Genomic DNA, 24,282 nt, shown 5'->3' on the forward strand with positions numbered 1-24,282 from the left:
AATGATACTAGGTGCTTATAGAGTCTTCTACCTACAAATTTTATAGATAATATCTTAGCTATCTTTGCTAAAATGTTCTGAGATAGGCAAAGGACATGACTGTGATTTTCATGCAAAGGAATCACATGGAAACAAGTTCAGATGTCTGCAGTGACACTGTGATTCTGTGGCAGAAGCAGACAGTCATTACAGCCCAACACATTGACTTAAGACCATGGTCCTAAGAGACATTTCTTAGTGCCTGTAGATGACATGCTGAGGTGGCCTGCAAGGCATGAAACAGGCTGAGTTGAAAACAGAAAAGGGTCAAAGAGCTCAGGAGTAAGGATATTTGACACAGCTCTTACTCATTCTGATCTACTGAAATTCCCCAGTTCAGACTCCATTGAAAGCCCTGGCATGGCACACACTGTAAGCAAAATGTAAAACTGCATTGTCACACTTCCTCTTCTCTCTCTCCCCTTCTAACACACACAAACAACTTCTGCCTTCCTCCTCTTAGTTCCAGGTCACCAGTATTTAAGGGGTTTGTAACTCAGATGAAGGCACTGAAGGAGGAGGAAAAAGAAGGGGAAAAGGGAAAGAAAAAGTCATAGTGTTACTGGAAAGGGGCCCTGATCCAGAGCCCAAAAGAGGGTTCTTGGATCTCAAACAAGAAAGAATTCAGAGCGAGTCCATGGAGTAAAGTGAAAGTAAGTTTATTAAGAATGTAAAGGAATAAAAGAATGGATACTCCAATGGCTACTCCATAGGCTGCTGGTTGCCCATTTGTATGGTTATTTCTTGATTATCTGCTAAACAAGGAATGGATTATTCAGGCCTCCCATTTTTAGATCGCATAGGGTAACTTCCTGACATTGCCATGGCATCTGTAAACTGTCAAGGCGCTGGTGGGAGTGTAGCAGTGAGGATGACCAGAGGTCACTCTCGTGGTCATCTTGGTTTTGGTGGGTTTTAGCTGACTTCTTTACTGCAACCTGTTTTATCAGCAAGGTCCTTATGACCTGTATCTTTTGCTGACGTCCTATCTCATCCTGTGACTCAGAATACCTTAACTATCTGGGAATGCAGCCCAGTAGGTCTCAGCCTCATTTTACCCAGCTCCTATTCAAGATGGAGTTGCTCTTGTTCAAATGCCCCTGACAATAGGGCTGTAGAGATGGGATGCCTTCCTCCTTTCCCCTACCTCTCCAGTTCCAGGGTAGGGGCACAGAGAGAAAAAGGAGAGATGTGAGTAGGGGGGAGGGTCTCTGCTGCATTCTTGTCACACCTCCCTTCTTCAGGGTCCCTCCCAGCTCCAGGCCTATCAAATCACACCCCTATCTGTACCACTCCTTCACCTGCCCTGGCCCACACGAGCAGCTCCTATTTCACTCCTCCTTCCTAACTCCTTAAAGTCCCTTCCCCCATCGCTGTCAGAGTACTCACTGCAGGCTGTAAGCACCACCTCCAGTGTTATGAGAGTGCTTGATCTCACTACCTGGAACATAAGGGCAGAAGTTTCCATTTCTGCAGCAATCAGACAGGAGGATAATAAAAGCTCAAATATACTGATTGCATTTACCACACAACACTTTATAAATACAGTTCTGAGTGCATTCGTATGGATTACTTTAATACTCAAAACCATACAAAGACATACTTTTACTCTTCCTAATATACAGATGGGGATATTGAGGCTTAATGAAGTTTTGCAAGTTGTATAGAGTTACTCTTTACAAGAGGGAAAGCCAGGATTTGAACCCAAGTCATGCGACTTCAACGTTCTTAATATGTTTTTATGAAGATATATAACACTAAAATCTGAAATAAAAGCTCAGGATGCATTTTTTCCTACAGAAACATTACTATAAATAGTCACTGGTTCTAGAGCCCTATTAATAAAGATTATTAGTTAAAAAGCTTCTGGGAGCTGACCTAGAAACCGCCACACATCATTTACTATTGCCAGAGAAAAATGGATCCCAACTTTTCACCAATCAGTTTAACAAACAAATGTTTGGAACATAATCCATTTTCCATATGGGAACTGCCATTCCCTGTGGAGGCAGAGAAATGTATGTGTGCACTTTCTATGTACTCATGTGTAGGAACAGCCACAGACACACCACTGGGTCACAGAGCAGGGGTCAAGATATGGTATGGATGTGTTTAACTCACCAAGTTGCTCAAATGAAAGGAGGAAAAAATGTTACTATTCAATAACAAACCTTCAGGAAAACATCCTATTTGGTTAAAAACTGTCCTTTTTGTCCTAGATGGGCAAGCTTCAGTGATGACCTGTGGATAAGGTCACACTGCAATGCAGATGAAGATGGGAGAATATCTTGTGGAACAGAAGGTTTATGATTTCAGGAAGAACAGTAAAAAAAAGGAGAAAGGAGGGATGAAAATATTTGGCTCTAAATGATTTGGTAAATTGCAACTTCCACATGTGATTCAAAAATTTTAAGACAGTAAGTCTTAAAATTATCTCCTTGGACACTTTATGAAAACTAAACAATTATTGTCTATGAGGAATTCATGATGGATTAAAAAAATTAAATCTCTCTTACTGTTAATATTTTAGCACGACTTTCACACAATCTTCCTAATTGGAACCTTGAGAAATGAATGAAAATATATGTTATAAAATACTTGAGGTCTATGGAGGAAGGCCATTATTTCTACAGCAATATAGAATTATATAGGATTAAATGACTGATTGCCAATTCATTTTTTCAGTCTGTCGCTAAGTGACGCTAATGTAGATGTGCACTTTCCTGACAACCTATCAGTCTTGTTCAACATTTCAGGCTAGTAATTTGCAGGCAATAATGCTGAATCTGTAGGAGAGCTCCAAGGTCACGGTTCCTTCTCTTAGCACAGTTCCAGCACGCTGTGGAATGCCCTTGGAGATTCAGAAGAATGAATTTCTCTCTGGGATCATTCAAAGCTCACAAACTCAGCCACTTCCTGAGTATAACAATTAATTCCCACTCGGTGGGGACATGTTTATCCCCTGACTCAAGTTTACTCAGCTCTGGATCAAAATTGCTAATGAGTTTATCTTTTTTTTTGAGACGAAGTTTCACTCTTGTCACCCAGGCTGGAGTTCAATGGTATGATCTCAGCTCACTGCAACCTCCGCCTCCATGATTCGAGCGATTCTCCTGCTTCAGCCTCCCGAGTAGCTGGGATTACAGGCATTAGCCACCATGCCCAGCTAATTTTTGTATTTTTAGTAGAGACTGGGTTTCACCACATTGGTCAGGCTGGTCTTGAACTCCTGACCTCAAGTGATCCGCCTGCCTCGGCCTCCCAAAGTACTGGGATTACAGGTGTGAGCCACCACACCCAGCTCTAATGAGCTTATTTTACAGACCACAAAGCATGGTCCCCCTGAGGTGACGTGAACAGAAGGCCCAGAAAGGGAAACTCCCAGCTGCTTTCTCTACTTGTCTGGAAACAAAAACCAGCATTTGAAGTGATCACCTTATAAGTACAGCATGATCCTAATTTTATAAACTACAACAAAATCCAAAAAGCCCAAGCAAGGCTATGTGATCATGTCTAGAACACAAACTTTCAAGCCAGAATGCCTGGGACTGAACCCATTACTAATATTGTAGTGGGCTGAATGTCCCCATAAGCCGCCCCGCCCCCTTCCCCGCTAAAAAAGATAGATCCATCTGGAACCTGTGACTATCACCTGATTTGGAAAACAGATCTTAGCAGATTGAATTAAGTTAAGGATTTTGAGATAAGATCAACCTGGATTAGGGTAGGCCCTAAATCCAATGATAAATGTTCTTATAAAAGAAAAGAGGAGAAGACTCAGGGAGAAAGCAATGTGAACACAGAGGCAGGGACTGAAGTGATGTGTTTATAAACCAAAGAACACCAAGGGCTGCCAGTAGCCAGAAGCTAGGACAGGAGAACAGATTCTCCCTTAGAACCTGCAGAAGGAACAACCCTGCCAACACCCTAATTTTATACTTGGGCCTCCAGAACCACGAAAGAATACATTTCTGTTGTTGTAAGTCATTCAGTTTGCGATAATTTGTTGTGGCAGCCTTAGGAAACATACATAATTGTCAGCCTCAGGCAAGTTATTTATCTTTATACCTCAGTCTCCTCCACTGTAAAACAGGAATTTTAATAATCCTAATTGTACAGGATTTCCATAAGCATGAATGAGTTAATGTATGTAGAGTGCTTAGAGCGGTGTTTGACACAGATATAATTTTGGAACAACATATATTATTACTATCATCATTATCATCAATACACATATATAGACATTGAGAAGCACCTGGCAATAGCTCTGGGTATTGGAATAAAACAATACATTTTTATTGAGCTTCTCTGTGTTACACAAATTGTGTGTGACGGACATGTATCAGTTTTCTAATCAGAAGGCATTTATTAATTTGAAATAATAATTTCATTTACAGTGGTAAGGGCTGCATACCTGCCAGTTCATCCTCAGAGAGCTACGCTATGCTTTGCAGGGATGGAATATTTTAACAGTATACACACTGGTGGAAATCTTAATCTGATTATTAATACCTGAGAACAACAATGTACAAATTGCTACAGATAACCTCCTCTTGTAGAAGTTGAGACAGTCTGAAAAATTGCTGCCTTTGGCTAGCACAAGGAAACTGATTTCTTGGTGTGTGTGTTTTTCTTTCCATGCCAAAAGTACTTCTACAATCATAGCACAGAACTTCCAGATTTCATACTAGACTCTTTCTGTCCTCAGAGTTTATAAACTGTCTACTATCAGATTTCTAGCTCTTTTCACTGGAAGCATTGCACAGCACTTTAATTGACCCATTTCTCTTATGAAAAGTCCTATTTTGTAATGAAGTGCTAAGCCCAACTCAAACACCCTTGAGTTAAGAAATATTAAGGATGAGAATGTAACACAACATAAAGCTGGTACAATAAAAAGAATGTGGAGAAGGGCTGCTGACTGGCAGTCATGATGAGGCAGAAGGGCCCCTGTGCTCAGCAACTCTTGAAGGAGGAGAGGACAGAAGCATTGCAGTCTCCCTGGCCCAATAATAGGCAGGTGAGTTGCAAGCGCTTTTAAATAATCACTGTGGATTTGCAAAATACACTGTCTGCAAATTATTATTATCAGCAGCTCCTTCCTGTCACACAAAGTAGGTTGTGTTTTACCTCAGCAGAAACTGAGGGGCTGCCAAGTCAATGTTCTCATTCAAGATCCCCCTCTGAGTGGGCTGCAGTGGTCCTTCTAACTCGCCTCTGCCTCTGCTAGGTGAAGATGGTTAACCTAATTATGTTTTAAGCTTCAGGGGAGGGGTTGGCGGTTGTTTTCTTTATCAAGCATGGACACAAGGTGTTTGCTGGGAGCCTGGGGTGGGGAATGCACCTACAAATGTGCTCCTGAGGCAGGTCTCCCAGCATCACTCCTGCATTTGTTTTTCTGTTTTTTTAAAAAGATGGGGTCTCACTATGTTTGTTGGAGTGCAGTGGCACAGTCGTGGCTCACTGCAGCCTCAAACTCCTGGGCTCTAGTGATCCTCCTGCCTCAGCCACTGGAGTGGCTGTGACTATAGGTCCATGCCACCATGCCCAACATGCATCTTGAGCCCTCTGTGACTTTGTGCTAAGCCTCCTGGCACCATCCACCTGCTCCCGTTCTTGGCTGCCACACCCATTCTTCCAATCTTGGCTTTCTCTTTCTGCCTCAGGCTACTGAAGACTAGGCTCAGTCCCATCTCTCTTCCTCTCCCTGCCTATGCCTAAGTAGATTTTTTTTTTTTTTTTTATTTTAGACATGGTCTTGCTCTGTCACCCAGGCTGGAGTGCAGTGGTGTAATCACAGCTCACTGCAGCCTTGAACTCCTGGGCAATTTTTTTTAAAGTTGTTTTTGTGGCTGAGTGTGGTGGCTCACACCTGTAATCCCAGAATTTTGGGAAGCCCAGGCAGGCAGATCACGAGGTCAGGAGATCAAGACCATCCTGGCTAACACAGTGAAACCCCGTCTCTACTAAAAATACAAAAAATTAGCTAGGTGTGGTGGCAGGCGCCTGTAGTCCCAGCTACTCGGGAGGCTGAGGCAGGAGAGTAGCGTGAACCCAGGAGGCAGAGCTTGCAGTGAGCCGAGATCGCCCCATTGTACTCCAGCCTGGCCGACAGAGCGAGACTCTGTCTCAAAAATAAAACAAAACAAAACAAAAACAAAAACAAAAAAACTTGTTTTTGTGGAGACAGGGTCTTACTGTGTTGCTCAGGCTGGTCTTGAACTCCTGGCTTCAAGCAATCCTCCTGCTTTGGGTGCCCAAAGTTCTGGGATTATAAGCATGAACCACCTTGCCTGGCCCTAAGTGGATTTTTCTCTAGTGATTTTGTTCCAAGTATCTACAAGCAGAATACAGAAGAGAAGGAGGAAGGCAGGAAGGCAGGGAGGCAGGGAGGCAGGGAGGCAGGAGGCGGGGGGGGCAAGGAGGGAAGGAGGGAGGGAGAGAGGGAGGCAGGCACGCAGGCAGAAAGGAAAGAAGGGAGGGAGGAGGAAGGAAAAAAGGGAGGGAGGGAGGGAGAGAGAAAAAATAGGAGGTAGGAGGTAAGGGAGAGAGCGAGTGAGCTGATGAAAGAACAAATAAGCTGTAAAAGCCTAAGGAGCACTGAGGCATAAGGCTGGGTGCTCTTCTCCATCTCCACTGCCTCATGCTCTCATGAGATCTCCAAGGAGTTACCTTGTCAATCTCTGCCTGCTCCAGCATTCTCCCACCTCCTCTCTGAATTCCTTGCATCCCCCAATGTGTCCCTGATCCTTTTCACTTTGGCAGAGAGACCCTGAAGACCCAAACCGAGTTCCCAATGTAAGACAAGATTCATTCCATGCCTGAAGAAACTTCTACCTGACCAGTGATCCCCGATTCCTCCTCCTGGTCTACCCGATTTTGCCTTTCTTGCCCCATTTCCTTCTTGGTTCTCCTTCCTCCTTCTGTCTTCTAAATACAGATGTTTTCATGGAACTTTTTCATTTCTGTCATCCTTCGATTGTCTCAAGCTTCCTCTAGAGGTTCCTGCTAAGTCTGACTCTCAAATCTTTATCTTTAGACTTACCTTCTCCCCTGAGTGCCAGGTCTCTATTTCCAGCCACCTCCTGGATGGTTCTACAAGTATGTTCCAATAGCAACTAAATAAAATACATAAGCACTAAATTCATTTTCCTTTCCTTGAACTTGCCTCACGCCTCCCAAATTCCCAAGGTTTGCTCAAGCATCGCCACCCACCACTGTCCAAAGACTGTGATTGCAGCAGCATCTTGGATGCCCCATTTCTGTACCACACATTCAAGGGTCAACTGATATCTCTTGCATCTGCTCTCTAGTCTCCATTTCTTTCCAGCATCCTAATTCCAGCTCTGTTTATCTTTTGGGTGGGCCGCTGTGACAGCCTGCTAATTGTTCTTCCCACTGTCCCCACAGGATTCACCCATGGGTTCCACAGTAACTTCCTAACAAAGGTCTGATCCCATTAGTTTGGGATTCAAAGCCTCCTATGATTTAGTTTCTAAACGACTCTTTCACTTTGCAACCTTATTCTTTATGTACCATGCACTTCTGGCTGCTGAACTATTCTTCAATATTCTTCATATGTGGCCATAATTTTTGGCCTCTGTGCCTTTAATGGATACTGTTCCAGAATACCCCTCTTTAGCTTTCAATGTCCAAATCCTTCTTATCTTGAAAAACCGCCACTCTGCAAGTTGAGTGTCTGTGAGCAGGTAAGGCTCCTGCTCATGGAGCCATCTGTAGTATTTTTAGCTTATCTGTAGAGAGGCCATCTGTAGTACCTCTTCTATGTGACCACTGTGGCCTTCAATCTTGTGTTATCTTCCTGAGCAGACACACCCAGCAGAGGACGGCCCCTTCTGAGTCATCTCTGAATTTCCCACAGCACCATGGGCTGCCCAGGGCAGTTATCTGCCAATAACCAAATAGACAATTCTGCAGACCCCTGAACACTCATCCTCCACTCAGTCCTCTACTAAGGACAATAAGAAATGTGTAAGACAACAATAACTTGGTTTCTGATCTCCAGGAGCTTACATACAGCTTGCTGTGGAGATAAGGGTAATATATATTAATGAATAAAGAGTAATAGAAGATAGGGAATGGGATTACTGAGGATATATACTCTGAGAGGTTCTATTTTTATAAAACTAAATTGGATCTTAGTAATAGGTTTATTTTGGACAGGTGAAAAGATGGGCATTCTAGGGACAGAGATTATCAGCATCATGGGTACAGAAGTCAGAGCAAGTATGGTTTGTTCAAAAGATCATGAATAAACCTGTCATGATTAGTAAAGTAACACGCAAGGGAGGGAGAGGAGATCTAACATTCATCACATCCCTACTGATACCAGAACATGGACTGAGCACCTTGTAGGCATTATTCCAGTTAATCCATACAACAACCCTGCAAAGTAGATGTTGTCACTGCTAATTTTATAAGCAAGAAGGCTGATGTTTGAAGGGATTAAGTAACTAGCCAAGGTTACACAGGTTAGGTGGCAGAGCTGGGATTTGAAAAAGGCAGCCAGCTTCCATTGCACCATACCATCTCCTCTAGATCAAAACGTATAAATATCATGGGATGAGTTCTTCAGTTAGGGGGACTTCTTGTATTCATGAATAAGTCAAGTTGCAAAGCAGGAAGCACAATGTATAACATCTGCAGGGCTCAATGCATGTTGGCTGACTCTGAATGCACATATGTCTACCCAGAGAGAGAAACAAGGCAGCTCCTCAACTAGATAAGTACTCTGCTGAGAAATAATGGAGGAGAGCAGCCCCAGAGCTGGGCAATGTCTCCAGGCTAATAGAAAGCACCAAGAAGGGATATAGACTCAAGAGTTTGGATTAATATCACTTTGCTCCAGTCTACTTCAGCTACAAAAGAAGATAAGTAATCCAAAGGAACACAGCTCTGTTGTAACAAACTCTCATCCTCAGAGGTGATGGATATGATGGATAACAGAGGATACGTACTTGGTCTCATTAGCACATCGAATCTTGCAGCCTTCCTTGGGAATCACCAAGCCCAGGTGCATTCGGAGCCTGCAGTTTGTGGGCCCTGTGTGCGGCCACACGTGAGTCCCGGGGTGCATGATGGAATATTTGATCTGCATAGAAAACATGACACTCCGTTCAGCCATTTATCAAGGTGTGGAGGAACTGCTAAGTTAAGGTGACAGTACAAAATTACTGTCACTTTGGATTAGAGCCTTTGTAAGATTTAATATTTATATTCAAGTCATTTCTTTGTGAAGGAACTAAAAATAAGCACTCACATTTTCCACAAAGCGATAAACACTGAACATTTTCTACCCTCAATTCTGACGTCAACCACATAAAATTATGTTTCAGTAAAAAGGGCATGTAAAAAGAGGCATTCATTGGGCCAAAGGAAACAACCATTTCTTTGTAAAGGTCAACACACCCTTATTCCTAACAATTAATTGTATTCTCCCCAGCACGACACTCTTGGTACCTGTCCTCTTCTGCATCCTGTTGTCTCGGGGAACTTTTCTAGTAAGGCACAAGTTTTAGGAGCTCCTTTGCAGGCATTTTCATTTCTTCTTCCTAGAATAAATAACATAATTGTTGGAAACAAATCACAGTAAAGCTTAAACTTATCCCATTTAGATGAGGTGAGAGCTATATGTCATCCTCACTGCAGGAATGAGAAGATTGAGTAACATGAGAAGATGAAGTAGGAATGCAAAAGGCTTATCGGAAAAAAATAAAAATTTATCAATAAACAAGACGTGTCTTGCTCCAATAGGTAGTGACTGGCAGAGCAGGGATCCAAATTCTTCACTCGGTGTTCGACTATTTGACTAAGAATGTCTAACAGACAAGACGCAGTTTAAAGGCAGTTGACCTTGAACAACACAGGGGTTAGGGGCTTCAATCCTCCATGCAGCCGAAAACCTGTGTATAACTTTTGACTCCCCAAAAACTTAACAACTAATAGCCTACTGTTGACTGGAAACCTTACCGTATATCATAAATAGTTGATTAACATATTTTGTATGTTATATGTATTCTATACTATAGTCTTACACTAAAGTAAGCTGAAAAAAAGAAAATGGTATGAAGAAAATAATAAGGAAGAGAAAATACTTTTACAGTACTGTACTGTATTTTATCGATAGCATAAGTTTATATCATCTGTTTACAAGATGAATTGAATGTCTGAAATGGCCTGCAACTACAGGTACAGACCTTAATCTACAGTACATATCAAGCAATTCAACTTTTTGTTGTAGGGTTATGACTTTTCTCTGCTTCTTGGCAGCATTTCCAGCATCACTAGTTGCTCTTTGTATAGGTCCCATGATGTTATTCGAGGTTTGCAGCATTGCATTAAACACAAGGAAAAATACACAAGAACCATAAGAGACCACTTTTCACTGTGATATGCAATTTAGCAGAGACAGGAACTGCTCACATGGAGACGACAGTATCACATGGCATTTTAAGCGGATGCTGAAAACACTTGAGCTTGCCAAATAGTAACAGGAGGCAGCTATGAAATCATTACAGTAGTATAATCTGTACTACAGTTAATTTAATGGAGTTATGATTTAACACTGCATCTTCATGTTTGTTTACATTTCTCTTGACTATGAATGGTGCTATGTATGGTCTGTAAGTGCTTCCATGCATATGTTGATAAATTTTATTTCTTTATAATAGATTCGTATATATATAGTAAATGATAAAATAGATTAGTACCTATATATATTTCACGCATTCATGACATACCTAATTTTTCTTAATTTTTAAAAATATTTCCAGGCTATAAGGTTCATCTGCAAGTTTTTTTCAGATTGTCACAAATCTCAAAAAATTTTCCAATATATTGACAAAAATTCTTATGTAAGTGGACCCGTGAAATTCAAACTCATGTTGTTCAAAGGCCAACTGTACTTATTTTTTCCCCTGTGACAGGCAAAATAATAGTCAGCTCCCAAAAGATGTCCATACCCTCATCCCATAACCTGTGAATATGTTACCTTTCATGCAAGGGGGAATTAAGGCTGTAAGTGGCACTGAGATTTCTTATCAGCTCACCTTAAAAAAGGGGATTATCCAAGATTACCTGGATGGGCCCAAGGTAATCACAGCATCCTTAAATGTGGGAGGAGGAGGCAGATGAGTAAGTGTCAGAGTGATACAGCATGAGAAAGACTTGATTGGCCACCGCTGGCTCTGAAGATGGAAGGGGGCCACAAGCCGGGGAATGTGGGCAGCCTCTAGAAGCTGGAGCCTCCAGAGGGAATACAGCCCTGGTGACACTTGTATTTTAGCCCAGTGTGATCTATTGTAGACTTCTGACCTCTAGAACTGTAAGATAATAAATGTGTCTGTGTTTTAAGCTATTAAATTTTGTGGTAATTTGTTACACCAGCCACAGGAAACTAATACATCCCCTAAAGAAGGAAAACAGCTTATATTATATTTCTAACTTAGAAATGCATTTCTAGGACTATATTAGTTGCCAAAACACTATTTTTATTGGAATTTAATGTCTTTTCCAATATCCAGATCATCCTTTATATGATGATAAAGAATAGGATTTAAATGAAGAAGGCGTCTTTGAGAGGGGACATATTCTATGATTAACTGTCAAGAGCACAGATTCTGGGACATGTCATTTAAGTATCCTGAACTATGCAAATTTCTTTACAGTCTATAAAGCCCCTGCTTATTAGGGAAGATGTGCTCAGAATGTACATAGTATCATCTGCTCTCACGGGGGAGTAAAACAATGGGATTTTTAAAAGTCAGAGACATTTTAATTCCCTATTCAAGATTCCTACAAGAGACTGCTACATCTAAAGCTGAGTTTAATTTTATTTAATTAATGTTAATTGTGTCCTAAGATAATCATATACTGAGAATAAAATAAGAGTTACAAAAAATGCAACTAAAAGGTATTCACCCCAATCAAATGGAGCTCAATGTTTTAGAAAACAACTTAGCTTTTTCTAAGTAACCTTTTTGGCTCTTAATTGAATAAAATGTTAATTGCTATTTTTAGTTATTAATGGAGCTCCCCAAATGAACAATAAATGTCAGTTTGGTTGAATATTACATAAACCTACGAGTCATCGTAAAGCGTTTTTGAGCCCGGGCTTTCCAAGGCTTCTGGTATGCAGGGCCTGGGGCTGCTTGGCAGGAGTCCCCAATTCTGAGCTCTGTGCTGTCCAGGCAGCAGTTAAGTGAAACTGGTGGCTTGGGGAACAACCATAGGTGGCCTGGAGTTCTCACAAGCACCAGGTGGCTGAGCATGTACTACCTGGAGAACAGATGTGCCTTACCTGAATGACAGGTGATGAATGGGTAACCAAATGGGTTGTGTCCCTGAGATTTTCAAGGGATTAGAGAACACCTCTAGCTCTTTAGACACATTTATCTTTCTGGTCTGTAAACCCAGATTCTCTGTGCAGTAGACTCTGGGCATTCATGCACTGTCACTGGTCATTTTAACTATTCACACCTGATCATGAGGGTCCAAGGAATGCAACGACAGTTCCTTGATGCTCACCACAGGCCAGGAACCACTCTACATGATCAGAGTGCCTCATTTGATGTCTACAACATGCCATAAGAGAGCCTCGATTAGTGTTGTATTTTATAGAAAGGCAATTGGGCCACAGAGGGGTCACATAGCAAACAGCAGAGCAGGAATTTCAATTCAGCCAGACTGGACCTAGTGTTCATGCTCTTAACCAGACCAGAGACCACCTCTCCACTACTGTTATTACATCATTGCTATTGTTAGACCATAAAAATATAATATTACCATCATATATTGGATAACTGTGCCAAGTCTTTCATCTAGTGCTCACTGATCCTAGTAACAACCCCATACTTGAGGCACTATTTGCCATTTTTCAGATGAGGGATTTGAAGTTCAGAGATTCAGGGACATGCACACATCACACAGCTAACAAGCGGTGCATCCAGGACTCTAACCTAGGATTGTTGGTTTCCAAAGCCTATGCTTTAAAGCATAATTTCTCATTTTGTTGCATTGTAAGTTAGAAGGCAGCTGTGCAGGAGCAAACCAGTTAACTCAGCCTGAAGAGGAATGCCCAGCATCTGCAACTCACTGTGGCTTTGTTGTCGTTTGATTATTTCTCACCAACGTTAAACTAATTCTCAAGAAGTAATAAACCTTGCTTCTTTGGGAAAATAGCTCTAGAAAGAGATCTAACAGCCAATGCAAATCTGGAAGAATCATTTAAATTTATCACTTCTTACACATGAATATACTTTGTGAGGGCTATTCATGGAGCTGGTATCCTGGGTTGTATCTTTTATAAATTTCAAGGCTTTACTTCTGGGGCAACAACAGGTTCCATCTTACATGACAATTCTGATCAGTTGCTAGCAGCCACCTAGAACACTGTGTTGAGGACTTAGAGGTTCAGCCTCAGCTTATTCAGAAAGGCTATTGGGGTCAGTTAGCACCTTTCCCATGGGCTCTGGAAGAAAAAAATGACTGCATATGTGTGGCATATTTTAATCACTGTTGGTGGTACTTATTAAAATATGAGCAAAATAGATGTTCCATAATATTCACATAACAATTTAAAAACATATTTTTGGGGAACAAAATCATTATTTATATTTGCTGGTTCTGTTTTTTTTTCCTTCAACTCTAAAAAGCCAGTCCTTTAAAAAGGAACATAGTTCAGTCATAATGAAACTACTTGGATACTGTATCAGTTCGCTAGGGCTGCCACAAGCAAATACCATAGACTGAGTGGCTTAAACAACAGAATTGTATTTTCTCACAGTTCTGGAGTCTGAAAGTTCAAAATTAAGGTGTGGCCAGGCTTGGTTTCTCCTGAGGCCTCTTTTCTTGGCTCCTAGGTGGCCACCTTCTTCTTGTGTCCTCACACGTCCTTTTCTCATCCCTAGTGATACGGTTTGGCTGCGTCCCTACCCAAATCTCATCTTGAATTATAGTTCCCATAATCCCCATGTGTCATGGGAGGGACCAGGTGGAGATAACTGAATCATGGGGGTGGTTTTCCCCATCCTGTTCTCATGATAGTGAGTTAGTTCTCAAGAGATCTGATGGTTTTATAAGGGGCTTCCCCCTTCATTTGGTACTCATTCTCTCTCCTGCTGTCCTGTGAAGAGGTGAATTCCACCATGATTGTAAGTTTCCTAAGGCCTCCCCAGTCATGTGGAACTGTGTGCCAATTAAACCTCTTTTTGGGATAAATTACCTAGTGTTTCTTCATAGCAGTGTGAGAACAGACTAACACATCTAGTGTCTCTTCCACTTCTTATCAGGGAATTAGCTATATTGGGTCAGGGCCTCATCCGTATGACCTCATTTAATCTTAACTATCTCCTTAAAGGCCCTGTCACCAAATACAGTCACACTGGGGGTTAGGGCTTCAACATATGAATTTTGCGGGGGACACAGTTCAGTCCTTAGGAGAGACCTACCATAATTTTACTTCCCAAAACTTCCAGCATCAGCCTTAGGCATTCAACTACCCAGCAGCATGATTTGCTAACTAGACAACAGCTAAGTCTTTACTGAGCCAGATAGTCATCACCTTTTTCTCTGAATCTGAGCTCTCAATGTGGCTAAGCAAACTGGTCTCTCACCTCCCTCCCTACCATGTCCGCCCCTGTCCTTTCCACTCCAGAATTCTTCTCCTCCATTTCTGAACCACAGCACCTGACATGGATGCCATCCTCCTTCTGCGTAAGCTACAACAGTACTTGCCATTAAACTTATTATTTTCTTTTTCTTTTTTTTTTTTTTTGACAGTCTCGCTCTGTTGCCCAGGCTGGAGTGCAGTGGCATGATCTCGGCTCACTGCAATCTCTGCCTCCTGGGTTCAAGTGATTCTCCTACCTCAGCCTCCCGAGTAGCTGGAATTACAGGCATGTGCCACCGTGCCCAGCTAATTTTTTGTCTTTTTGGTAGAGATGGGGTTTCACCGTGTTGGTCAAGCTTGTCTTGAACTCCTGACCTCAAATGATCTGCCTGCCTTGGCCTCCCAAAGTGCTGGGATTACAGGCATGAGCCACCACACCGAGCCCCAAACTTATTCTTTATACTATGAATTTGTTTCTAGAAAATAGTTACTGGATTCCCCCACTAGAAGCATGGAATCACAAACCAAAGACCATAAAGAACTTTAAAAAATCTTCCTAAAAGGGAAACTATGTGAATTTTATCCCTTTATGACAATAAAATAAAACTAGAAATTCAGTTTAAAAATTTGAAGCAGGCTGAGTGCAGTGGCTTCCACCTGTAATCTCAGCATTTTGGGAGGTCAACGTAAGAGGGTCACTTGAAGCCAAGGAGTTCAAGACCAGCCTGGGCAATATAGTGAGACCCTATCTCTATAAAAACATTTAAAAATTAGCCAGGTATGTAGATGCACACATGTAGTCCTAGCTACTTGGGAGGAGAATTGCTTGAGCCCAGAAGTTGCAGCTGTAATGAGCTAGGATTGCACCATTGCAATGCCAACCTGGGCAAGAGAGCAAGATCCTGTCAATCAATCAATCAATGTTGAAGCAACTACAACAGATTGGAAAACACATGCTCAATCACACACAGGCACATATACATATAGATCATTTTAAGTCAATGCGGAAACCAGGGCAGAAATGCAGTCTTTTTTTGAAAATAACTCAGGTAAAAATACCATATATTACAGTGTAGGGAATACATCCAAACCTGTAACTGTAGGTCAGTGCATAGCTTTAAATGCTGTTATTAATAAGAAAGAATGAAAATAAATTTACTAAGGAATTCCAATCAAAATATTTAAAAGAAAAATAAAACAAAACAAAAAAGAACAGGAGAAGGAAGAGAAAATATAAATTCAGGAATTAGAAAATATAATCATAATCATGTAAGTGAGAAATAATTTTATGGGTTTTTTAAACAACAGGGTAGATACAATTCTATCACGTGTAAGAAAGAGAAAGAACATGTAAATTCCATTCAATGGGAATAAGAATTTAACAGATATTAAGAAAGTAAAACACATTCTAAGAAGTTAAGTAGTCCATGGAAAATCAGGTATATTCCACCTATGTGAAAATGTAGAAGACAAAATGTTACCTCCAACAAAATTATTGACTCCATAATTTATTTTCTTTCTTGCTTAATGCTTTTTATGTCCTATAATACTTTGCATATTAATTTTATCAAATACCTTTTTTTTTTGGCAGAAACTACAGTTTCTAGAAATTAGTGCTAGGATGCCTGCTATTCTGAAGCATTGCTCTAGGAGGCCCAGTAGGTTCTGTGATGCATAAGGATGTTAATGGAATCAAAGTACGAGGTGAATGCATAAGTGCCAATAGAATGGACTCATCTTAATGACATGTCAGAGGTAAATTAGCATATTGCTTACATATGGATTGTATAGCTCCATTTAAAAAATTCTTGTTGGCAAAAAGTGGATAGACACTTTTTTTCATGATTCTCTCTCTTTAGATGGAAGTATCCCTGAAAACATTACTAAAGTAGTTCCTCTTATTCTTACATAGAAACCATTCTGAAAGCATAATTGAGATAAACCACTGTCCTTATTTGTCCTTTAGTGTAAATTAGATGCATATTACAATCTGAATTTGTTTTCTGTAGCTGAAGATATGCAGCATGTGCTGTTTAGTCTTCAAAATAAATTTACTTTTGTATAGTTATTGTTAACCCAGGCTAACTCCACTTTTCAAGGAGAAAACTGGAGTCTTAAATGCTCCGCATTTTAAAGATAGATGAATATATCAATTCACTGAAAACACACACACATACACACACGGTGGAGCTCCATATGTGTGCCTGTACCTGGGTTAAGCTAAAAAAATATGAAGTTCAGTATGAACCACTTCCTATTCCTGAAGAGCTGAGACAGCAGTTATTATTGTCTTGTCACTCTGGTGTGTTACCATTTTTACCAGCTGGTGTGTTACCATTTTTACCATCATCCGTGTTAATATCATTTTGCCATGCAACGTCACCTCCATTTTATAGGAGCAAATGATGCTCAAGGACATAACTTTCTAATACACTGATAACACCGGCTAGACTTTTCAGTTATGCCTACACAGTAGGGTTATAGTCAGTAACACATCATTCAACAGGAAAGACCAGAAAAATCAGAACACTATTCATAAATATTTATCCAAATACACACGTGGATATACATACACAGCAATATACCTGGACACATACAAATAAGGGCTTAGATGTAGTTTTCAAAAACAATGAATGGATTTCAAAAATCTAGGTTTTTTTTGGGCCCCTCGTTTAAGCCTGGGAATCCCAGCTCTGGGAAGCATCACCAGAAGACTCTTGTCAGTACCCACCTCCCATCAGGTTTGGGCTGCAGAGAACCACCTAGAAGTCAGAAGCTCACCTTGCTGCCACAGCGTGAACTGGCTCCAGTCCCCTTTTTCCCTCAGGTTTTCATCCTCAGGCAGGAAGAGACCTTTGGCTTTATCCATCACTGCAAGGCCTTCATCTCGGATTAACTTCCAGTTTCTTTCTAAAGACTAGAGGGAAGATTCTGGCTTTACTGGACTGAAAATGGGCCTGGTGGAGCACCTCATAATGACTCTTGTTTTTTTGAGGTTTGTTTTGAAAGGAACTAATTCTTTGCCTTATCTAGATTGCTTATATTTCAATTTCCTCTGGGACTTCTTGTCACAGCTATAAAAACCCCAAATCTCATGATTTTTCCAAACCAAAAGTTTTTGCAACATAACAATTTCAATAACTCCTAGAAACTTCAGAGAATAACTCTTCCACAATTTAAGTTTTGCCTAAAGACTTTTTTTGAAACCACAACCTAAGAAGAGTACTGATCTTGTTGATCAGACTACATCAGTACACTGTAATAAGTTCCATGTGACACTCCAGCCTCTAAACTGGAACAGAAATCACAGACTTAATTCACCTTTTAACAGAGTTCCTCACAAAGATGCCATTAAAGATGGTCAATATTAGTTAAACATTCAACAGCATCAGAAAAGTATCCATTGGAGGATTTTTGATATATAACATTAACAGCAAACCAAAACAAATAAATGCACTAGTGTTTAGAATTCAGCCAAACAAAAATATTTCCTTGACTTCTCATTTGTGAGGGAGCCTTAGCTCCTGCCAGAAAGGGAGCTTATGACCAGTAGAGACTAGGAGTGGCAGAGCAGGTGACGGTAGATCCTGTGGAAGATCCTCTGGGCAATCTGCACCATCACACTGGGTGTTGATTAGGAGTGGGAGGTGAGGGACGGTAGGGTGGGTAGGGGAGAAGGCAAAGGTGAGGATCTGAGCAGCAAACTAAGATGGATTTCCATCAGGAGACAAGCATAAAAACAGCTTTCCTACTTCAGGACAGAGACAAAGCTGTACAGATCTACCAGAATTTTGAAATGTTAATAATTTCAATCACTTCTATGTTCTATGAGAAATGGATGAAATAGTTGAGTATATGGATTCATGGACAGGGAGGAACATGTTAGCTGATTTCAACAAGAATCAGGGGCAGATCTATTTTCAGTGACTCAAGAGCATGGGACTAGAACTAGTAAGTTACAAACCAAAAAACAGATTTTGATGGAAAAATGGAAAACCAGTAGCATATTCTGAAGATTGATTGAGTTTCTTTGTAAATCATGGTTCTCTATCTTTTGAATTGGTCAAGAAAAATGATCAATTATTGGTTAGAGCAAAGCATGAGATAATGTGTAGGGTGTCTTTTTACCAAGTCCTGCTTTATAAACTCATGATTCCACATAAGAAGGCGATGTGGAATCAGGATGGCTGCAGAGCCAGAAGGCTGTGATATAGACAGAGATTTCTGTGGAAACATGGTGCCAGCCCCAGCCAAACAAGGGAATACTTTTTATATCATGTGAAAACACTAGCTATTAAAATATTCTAGGGCAAGAAAGAGATTTTGGTTGATTTTATAATTTTATGACATATATGCATTAATTTGTGTTAATATTGTTAACAGAAGACCAATGAGATGTGTGGAGGCCAAAGGAGAACTTTATTTTTCAAAAGCAATCTGCATATTAGGGAGATGCAGCTTTGGAAAGTGCACTCCCAGGAAGGGTCGGGGGGAAGGAGACGACAAAGGCCAAAACTGCAGGGCAGGGCAGGTGAGGAGTGTTGGGAGCAAGGAAGAATGTTGGCTGGATGGTCTTTCAGCCCCAGATCACCAGTCTCTGGTGGTTAATTGGCTGGTTCCAGGTGGTTGGTTGGCTTGTTGGTGCTAGGTGGTCTTGTTGGTGGTCAGATGGAGGAATTTCCAGTTGCAGTTGTTTTCAAAAACTGTTCTTTGACTTGGTTGCAGAAAAACAGATTCTGAAACACTTTCCAAGGACACAGAGAGCATGACTGCCTCCTCACCTTGACATGGCCTCTTAGTTCTGCTTTTAACTTTTGAGCCAAAGGGAGTTCATCTTGTTTGCCAACTGGGGGCATAGTTTGACCACATCTACACCTGCTACTGCCATTGCCCAGCTTGGCGTGGTCCTGGTCATTTATCCATGTTTAGGGTTCTGTTCCACCAACTAGGTTCCATATTACTTCATCCCAAGTGGGCAGTTCATGAAGAACAGGGCAAAGATCGCATTTCAATAAAGAGACATTCAAAAGCCCTTACGTTGTCAGATCCACAGATTGAGAGCATACAACCGTTTTGTAAAAAACCCCAAGACCATGGAAAAGAAAAAAATGCACGCTAGGATTTCGCTGTATGTTCACATCTTCCCAAATGCACCTCAATTGCCAACACTCACTCTGGATATTGTCACTTGTTCAAGTTGCTAGATAAATCTGTTAGATTCTTGTTAAATTGTCACACAGACAAGGGGAGAATTGCTCCTCTAACACATAAAATTACTTTTCAAATGAGGTTATTGGTGCCTTATAAGGACAACCTATTCCTTTATTCCCTCCTGGTATTTTAGAAGATTCTTTTATTTCTTTAAAGCTGATTTAGGGGCATGGTTGGAAACAGCTGATCTTTTTTTACTAAAATAGGGCACAAAGCCCTAGGGAAAAATGTTAAAGTGATTGCATCACTCAATATAATTTAACATTTTTTACTTAAGAATAGACTATCTTTTATATATGAAACGTTGCCCTTCCTGCCCCTTCACCCACAGTCTCCCATGGGAAGTGTTGCCAAGGTACTTTTCGTGAATAGTAATAACTTTTTTTAAAATGTTTTGGCTTTTCCTTGTTACATGTGGCACACATGTGCTGGATGACAGACTAGTGCTCAAAAGGGACAAACTGGTACAGAAGGGTCTCTCTGAACACATGCCCTAATATGCCACCAGACATGATCAGTCCTAACTAGTACTACTAACTCAGTACTATCTAGTCCATTTTGATTATAAAACAGTCACTTATTTTCTCTTTTGAGTTCAAAACTTTCTTACAGGATTTTACATTGGGAAAGAACCATACTGTTAATCTAGCTGAAATTTCTTCAGTTTAGGGATGATGAAATGACTCCTTTTGTGGTTAATGAGCCTAAATCCCACAGTCTGGTGGTCAGCACAGGTGGTGCCAAAACCCCTCTGTACTATCTCCTCCTCAATTATTAGAGAAGGTCACATTTAGGCATAGGGATTTCAGGCTGCAGTGGACTCAAGAGGCCCTGTTCCCTTCGAGCAAAAGAGCAATTGTGAGGTACCCCGGCCTCCTGGTCTCAGAGATTTACTAGGTACCTGTGACTGTGGGTGCTGGTCAGGAGCACTTTCAAGGTGCTTAGAGAGCAACATGCTCCCTGGTGAGCGGCCCTGCAGAGGGCATGCCTCCAAGACAGTTCAACATCTTTGACAAGTGGGGAAAACCGAGGGAACCAAAAGATACCACCAGTTAAACCTGATGACATGTTCTTGAAGGCGTTTTCCAACTTTGGAAAGACAAGCCAGGGGCTTTTAGGGGCACTGGGGGGAAATCTGGGATGGAACCTAAGAATGCTGTTTTTAAGCACAAACCAAGGAATCACGTAATATAATATTCACATGGTTAGAGGAAATTAAAGATCAAACCTAATTACACTCGGCGTGTGTGTGTGTCTATTCAGGACAAAAACAAAATACCATAAACTAGGTAGATGATAAATAACAGAAATTTATTTCCCACAGTTCTGGAGTATGAGAAGTCCAAACTCAAGATGTTGGCAGATTCTGTTCTGGTGAGGGCCACTTTCTGGTTCATAGATGGTACCTTCTAGCTGCCTCAACAAATGGTGGATGGGACAACCAAACTCTCTGGGGACTCTTTTATAAGGGCACTAATCTCATTCATGAAGGCTTTGCCCTCAAGGCATAATCAACACCCAAAGCCCCACCTTTTAATACTATCACCTTGGGAGTTAAATTTCAATAGATGAATTTTGGGGAAACACAAACATTCAGACCATATCAGTGTATGTGTGTGTAGGAGAGAGGGAGAGAGACAGAGAATATGAATTTTCTATACACTAATACCACCCACTTGTCTTCAATAGCAAATAATTCAGTTTTTAGGAAATTCCAACAGAAAACTTGAAGGCTCACAAACAGCAGGCAATGCCTACATTTTTAAAAGCCTCTTCTGAAATATTACTCCCTTGACTCTAAACTCATCTATTTCATAAAACTGAAAGAGAAACTAATCGCATTGGTATTTGAGTTGGTTGCCCGAAAGACACCAGTTTCTAATTTCCATTTCTTCTTGTGGCAAAAGAGACTTTAGAAAGCAGAGGTTTGATTCTTTCTACAGCGGCACATGGCCTCATAAAGCCATCTCAGCATGTGCCTCACGAGTTACACCTTAGCTATATTGTTCACTCTAGGCATCTATAAATGGACTTCCCAGTTCTGACCTCATGAATCCCACATCCTGCCCCAGCTCTCCTGAATCCCTGACCTGCATCCAGTTACGAGCACTTTCCTCATCTCCCCAGACAGCCTGCTCATGCCACTTGGATGCTGTACTTTTCTCTGTAACATCAAATTAAATTAAGTCCTATTTGTAAAATCTTCTCTTAAAATTGACTTCCTGCAGAAAGCTTTCTCTTGAGAAGCAAACTAAAGCCTAACTCATTTTTATCTAACTATTTTTCTTACTAATGTTTTTGTTCTATTAAAAAATACACATTTTTAAAGTCAAATATTATTACAGGTCTTATAATGAGAATTGTAGTCTCTTCCCCAACTCTTCCCCCATCCTCAGTCTAACCCCCAGCTAATTATTTAAAATATTTCTTCTGTTATTAACCTGCTTATATCTAAATAGCATGTTATACTGCTATTCTTGATTTATTAATTTGAGGCATTATCACTCATCTATTATAGAAGGTTAACAATTAAACAATTTAATGTCTTCCTTCTCCATCCTTGTAATACAGTTAATTTCACCAATCTTTCCTATCAGTGCAAATTCACATTCAGGTTTTATAATATTATGACAATCAGGTATCATTCATACTTGACTTGAGTTGTAATGATTACACTTCATGTCACATGCAGCATTTTTTTCCTGTCCCCTTTTCATTGGCTTTATTTTGTAATGCACTTCATACTATTACTTCATTAACTCTGAAAGAGTGCTATAAAATCCCTTGATGCTTTTATTCTACCTTTTGCCAAAAACATTATAAATTGATTACTTTCTTGCTTTTTCTCTTTTTCTGAAGATAACCCTCCCACAGCCATTTGCCTTGCTCTGATCTGGATCAGCTGCTGTCTGAATTTGCTAGACAATTATGGCCATGGAACTCCCCTTGGCCTCTGCCTGGTACTGGGCTCCCTAATTACTGGATTCTAGTTGTTCCTGAGGAAGGACACACCACACGTAAAATTGAATTCTGAAAGTGTCTCAAGTTCTTATACCTGATTGAAGGCTTGAGTATGTATGGTTAGGTATTTAAGTCGTAAATTTATTTAGTTAGTAAATAATTTTGTTTTATAATTTTTTTCTTGTTATCTAGTGTGATACTATTTTTATTTTAAAAATATATAGTTGACAGAGACTGAATATATTCGAAGCGAACAAGGCAAAGGGCAATGTATATCAATGAGTTGATATACATCTTATAACTGAAAGTTTGTACTCTTTGACCAACATGTCCGCATTTCTCCCACTCCCCACCCCCAAGCAACCACTACTCTATTCTCTGCTTCTATGAGTTTGACTTTTTTAGATGCCACATATAAGTGAAATCATACAGTGTTTGTCTTTCTATATCTGGCTTACTTCACTTAGCATAATATCCTCTAGATTCATTCATGTTGTTGCACGTGGCAGGATATCCTTCTTTTTAAAGGCTAAATAATATCCCATTGTGTTTATATACTACAGTTTTTCTTCATTCACCTGTTGATAGACATTTAGGTTGTTTCCATATCTTGGCTATAGTAAATAATGCTGTAATAAACACGGGGGTACAGATACCTCTTTGAGTCACTGATTTCATTTCCATTAGATACATAATTAGAAGTAGGACTGCTGAATTGTATAATAATTCTATTTTTAATTTTTTGAGGAACCTCCACATGGTTTTCCATTATGGCTGCACCAATTTACATTTCCACCAACAGTGTACATGTGTTCCCTTTTCTTTGCATCCTCATCAACACTTGTTACCTCATTTTTTCATAATAGCCATCCTAACAGGCATGAGGTGGTATCTCATTGTCTTTTTGATTCGCATTTCTCTGATGAATAGTGATGTTGAGCACATTTTCATATACCTGTTGGCCATTTGCAGGTCTTTGAAAAAATGTCTACTTAGGCCCTTTGCCAATTTTTAAATTGGGTTATTCAGTTTTTTTGCTATTGAGTTGCATTAGTTCCTTATATATTTTGGTTAATAACCCCTTATCAGATATATGGTTTGCAAATACTTTCTCCTGTTCCATAGATTGCTTTTCATTTTGTTGTTTCTTTTGTCGTGCAGAAGCTTTTTAGTTTGCTGTAGTCCCACTTGTTTTTGTTTTTGTTGTCTGTGCTTTTCATGTCATATCCACAAAATTATTGCCAAGATGAATGTCTTTTTATAATTTTGAAAGGATTAGTCCATTACATTATAACTTTTAGTGTTGCTGTTGGAAACCTGATGCCTTTTAGATTCTCCCTCTTCCTATCCTTCCTTCTCTAGAAGTTTTATAAGAGTCAGGATAGTATAGTGTTTAGGGGTATAAAATTTGGAGTCAGACTGCATGTTTGGAGACCTGACTC

The 24,282-nt window shown here is 40.4% G+C and overlaps 1 protein-coding gene across 16 annotated transcripts in view; it reads right to left on the reverse strand.

The window, feature by feature from the left end:
- Positions 1-24,282, reverse strand: part of ASPH (aspartate beta-hydroxylase) — a 228,227-nt gene that overhangs the window by 7,292 nt on the left and 196,653 nt on the right. For all 16 annotated transcript variants that reach the window (XM_054561031.2, XM_054561034.2, XM_054561037.2 and 13 more), the window contains 3 exon segments: positions 17,450-17,585; positions 9,520-9,611; positions 9,018-9,151 (listed from right to left, as the gene is read on the reverse strand). In XM_054561031.2, the coding sequence (XP_054417006.1) occupies positions 9,018-9,151; positions 9,520-9,611; positions 17,450-17,585 (362 nt within the window).

The sequence above is a fragment of the Pongo abelii genome, chromosome 7, assembly GCF_028885655.2.
Source record: "Pongo abelii isolate AG06213 chromosome 7, NHGRI_mPonAbe1-v2.0_pri, whole genome shotgun sequence".
Taxonomy (NCBI): domain Eukaryota; kingdom Metazoa; phylum Chordata; class Mammalia; order Primates; family Hominidae; genus Pongo; species Pongo abelii.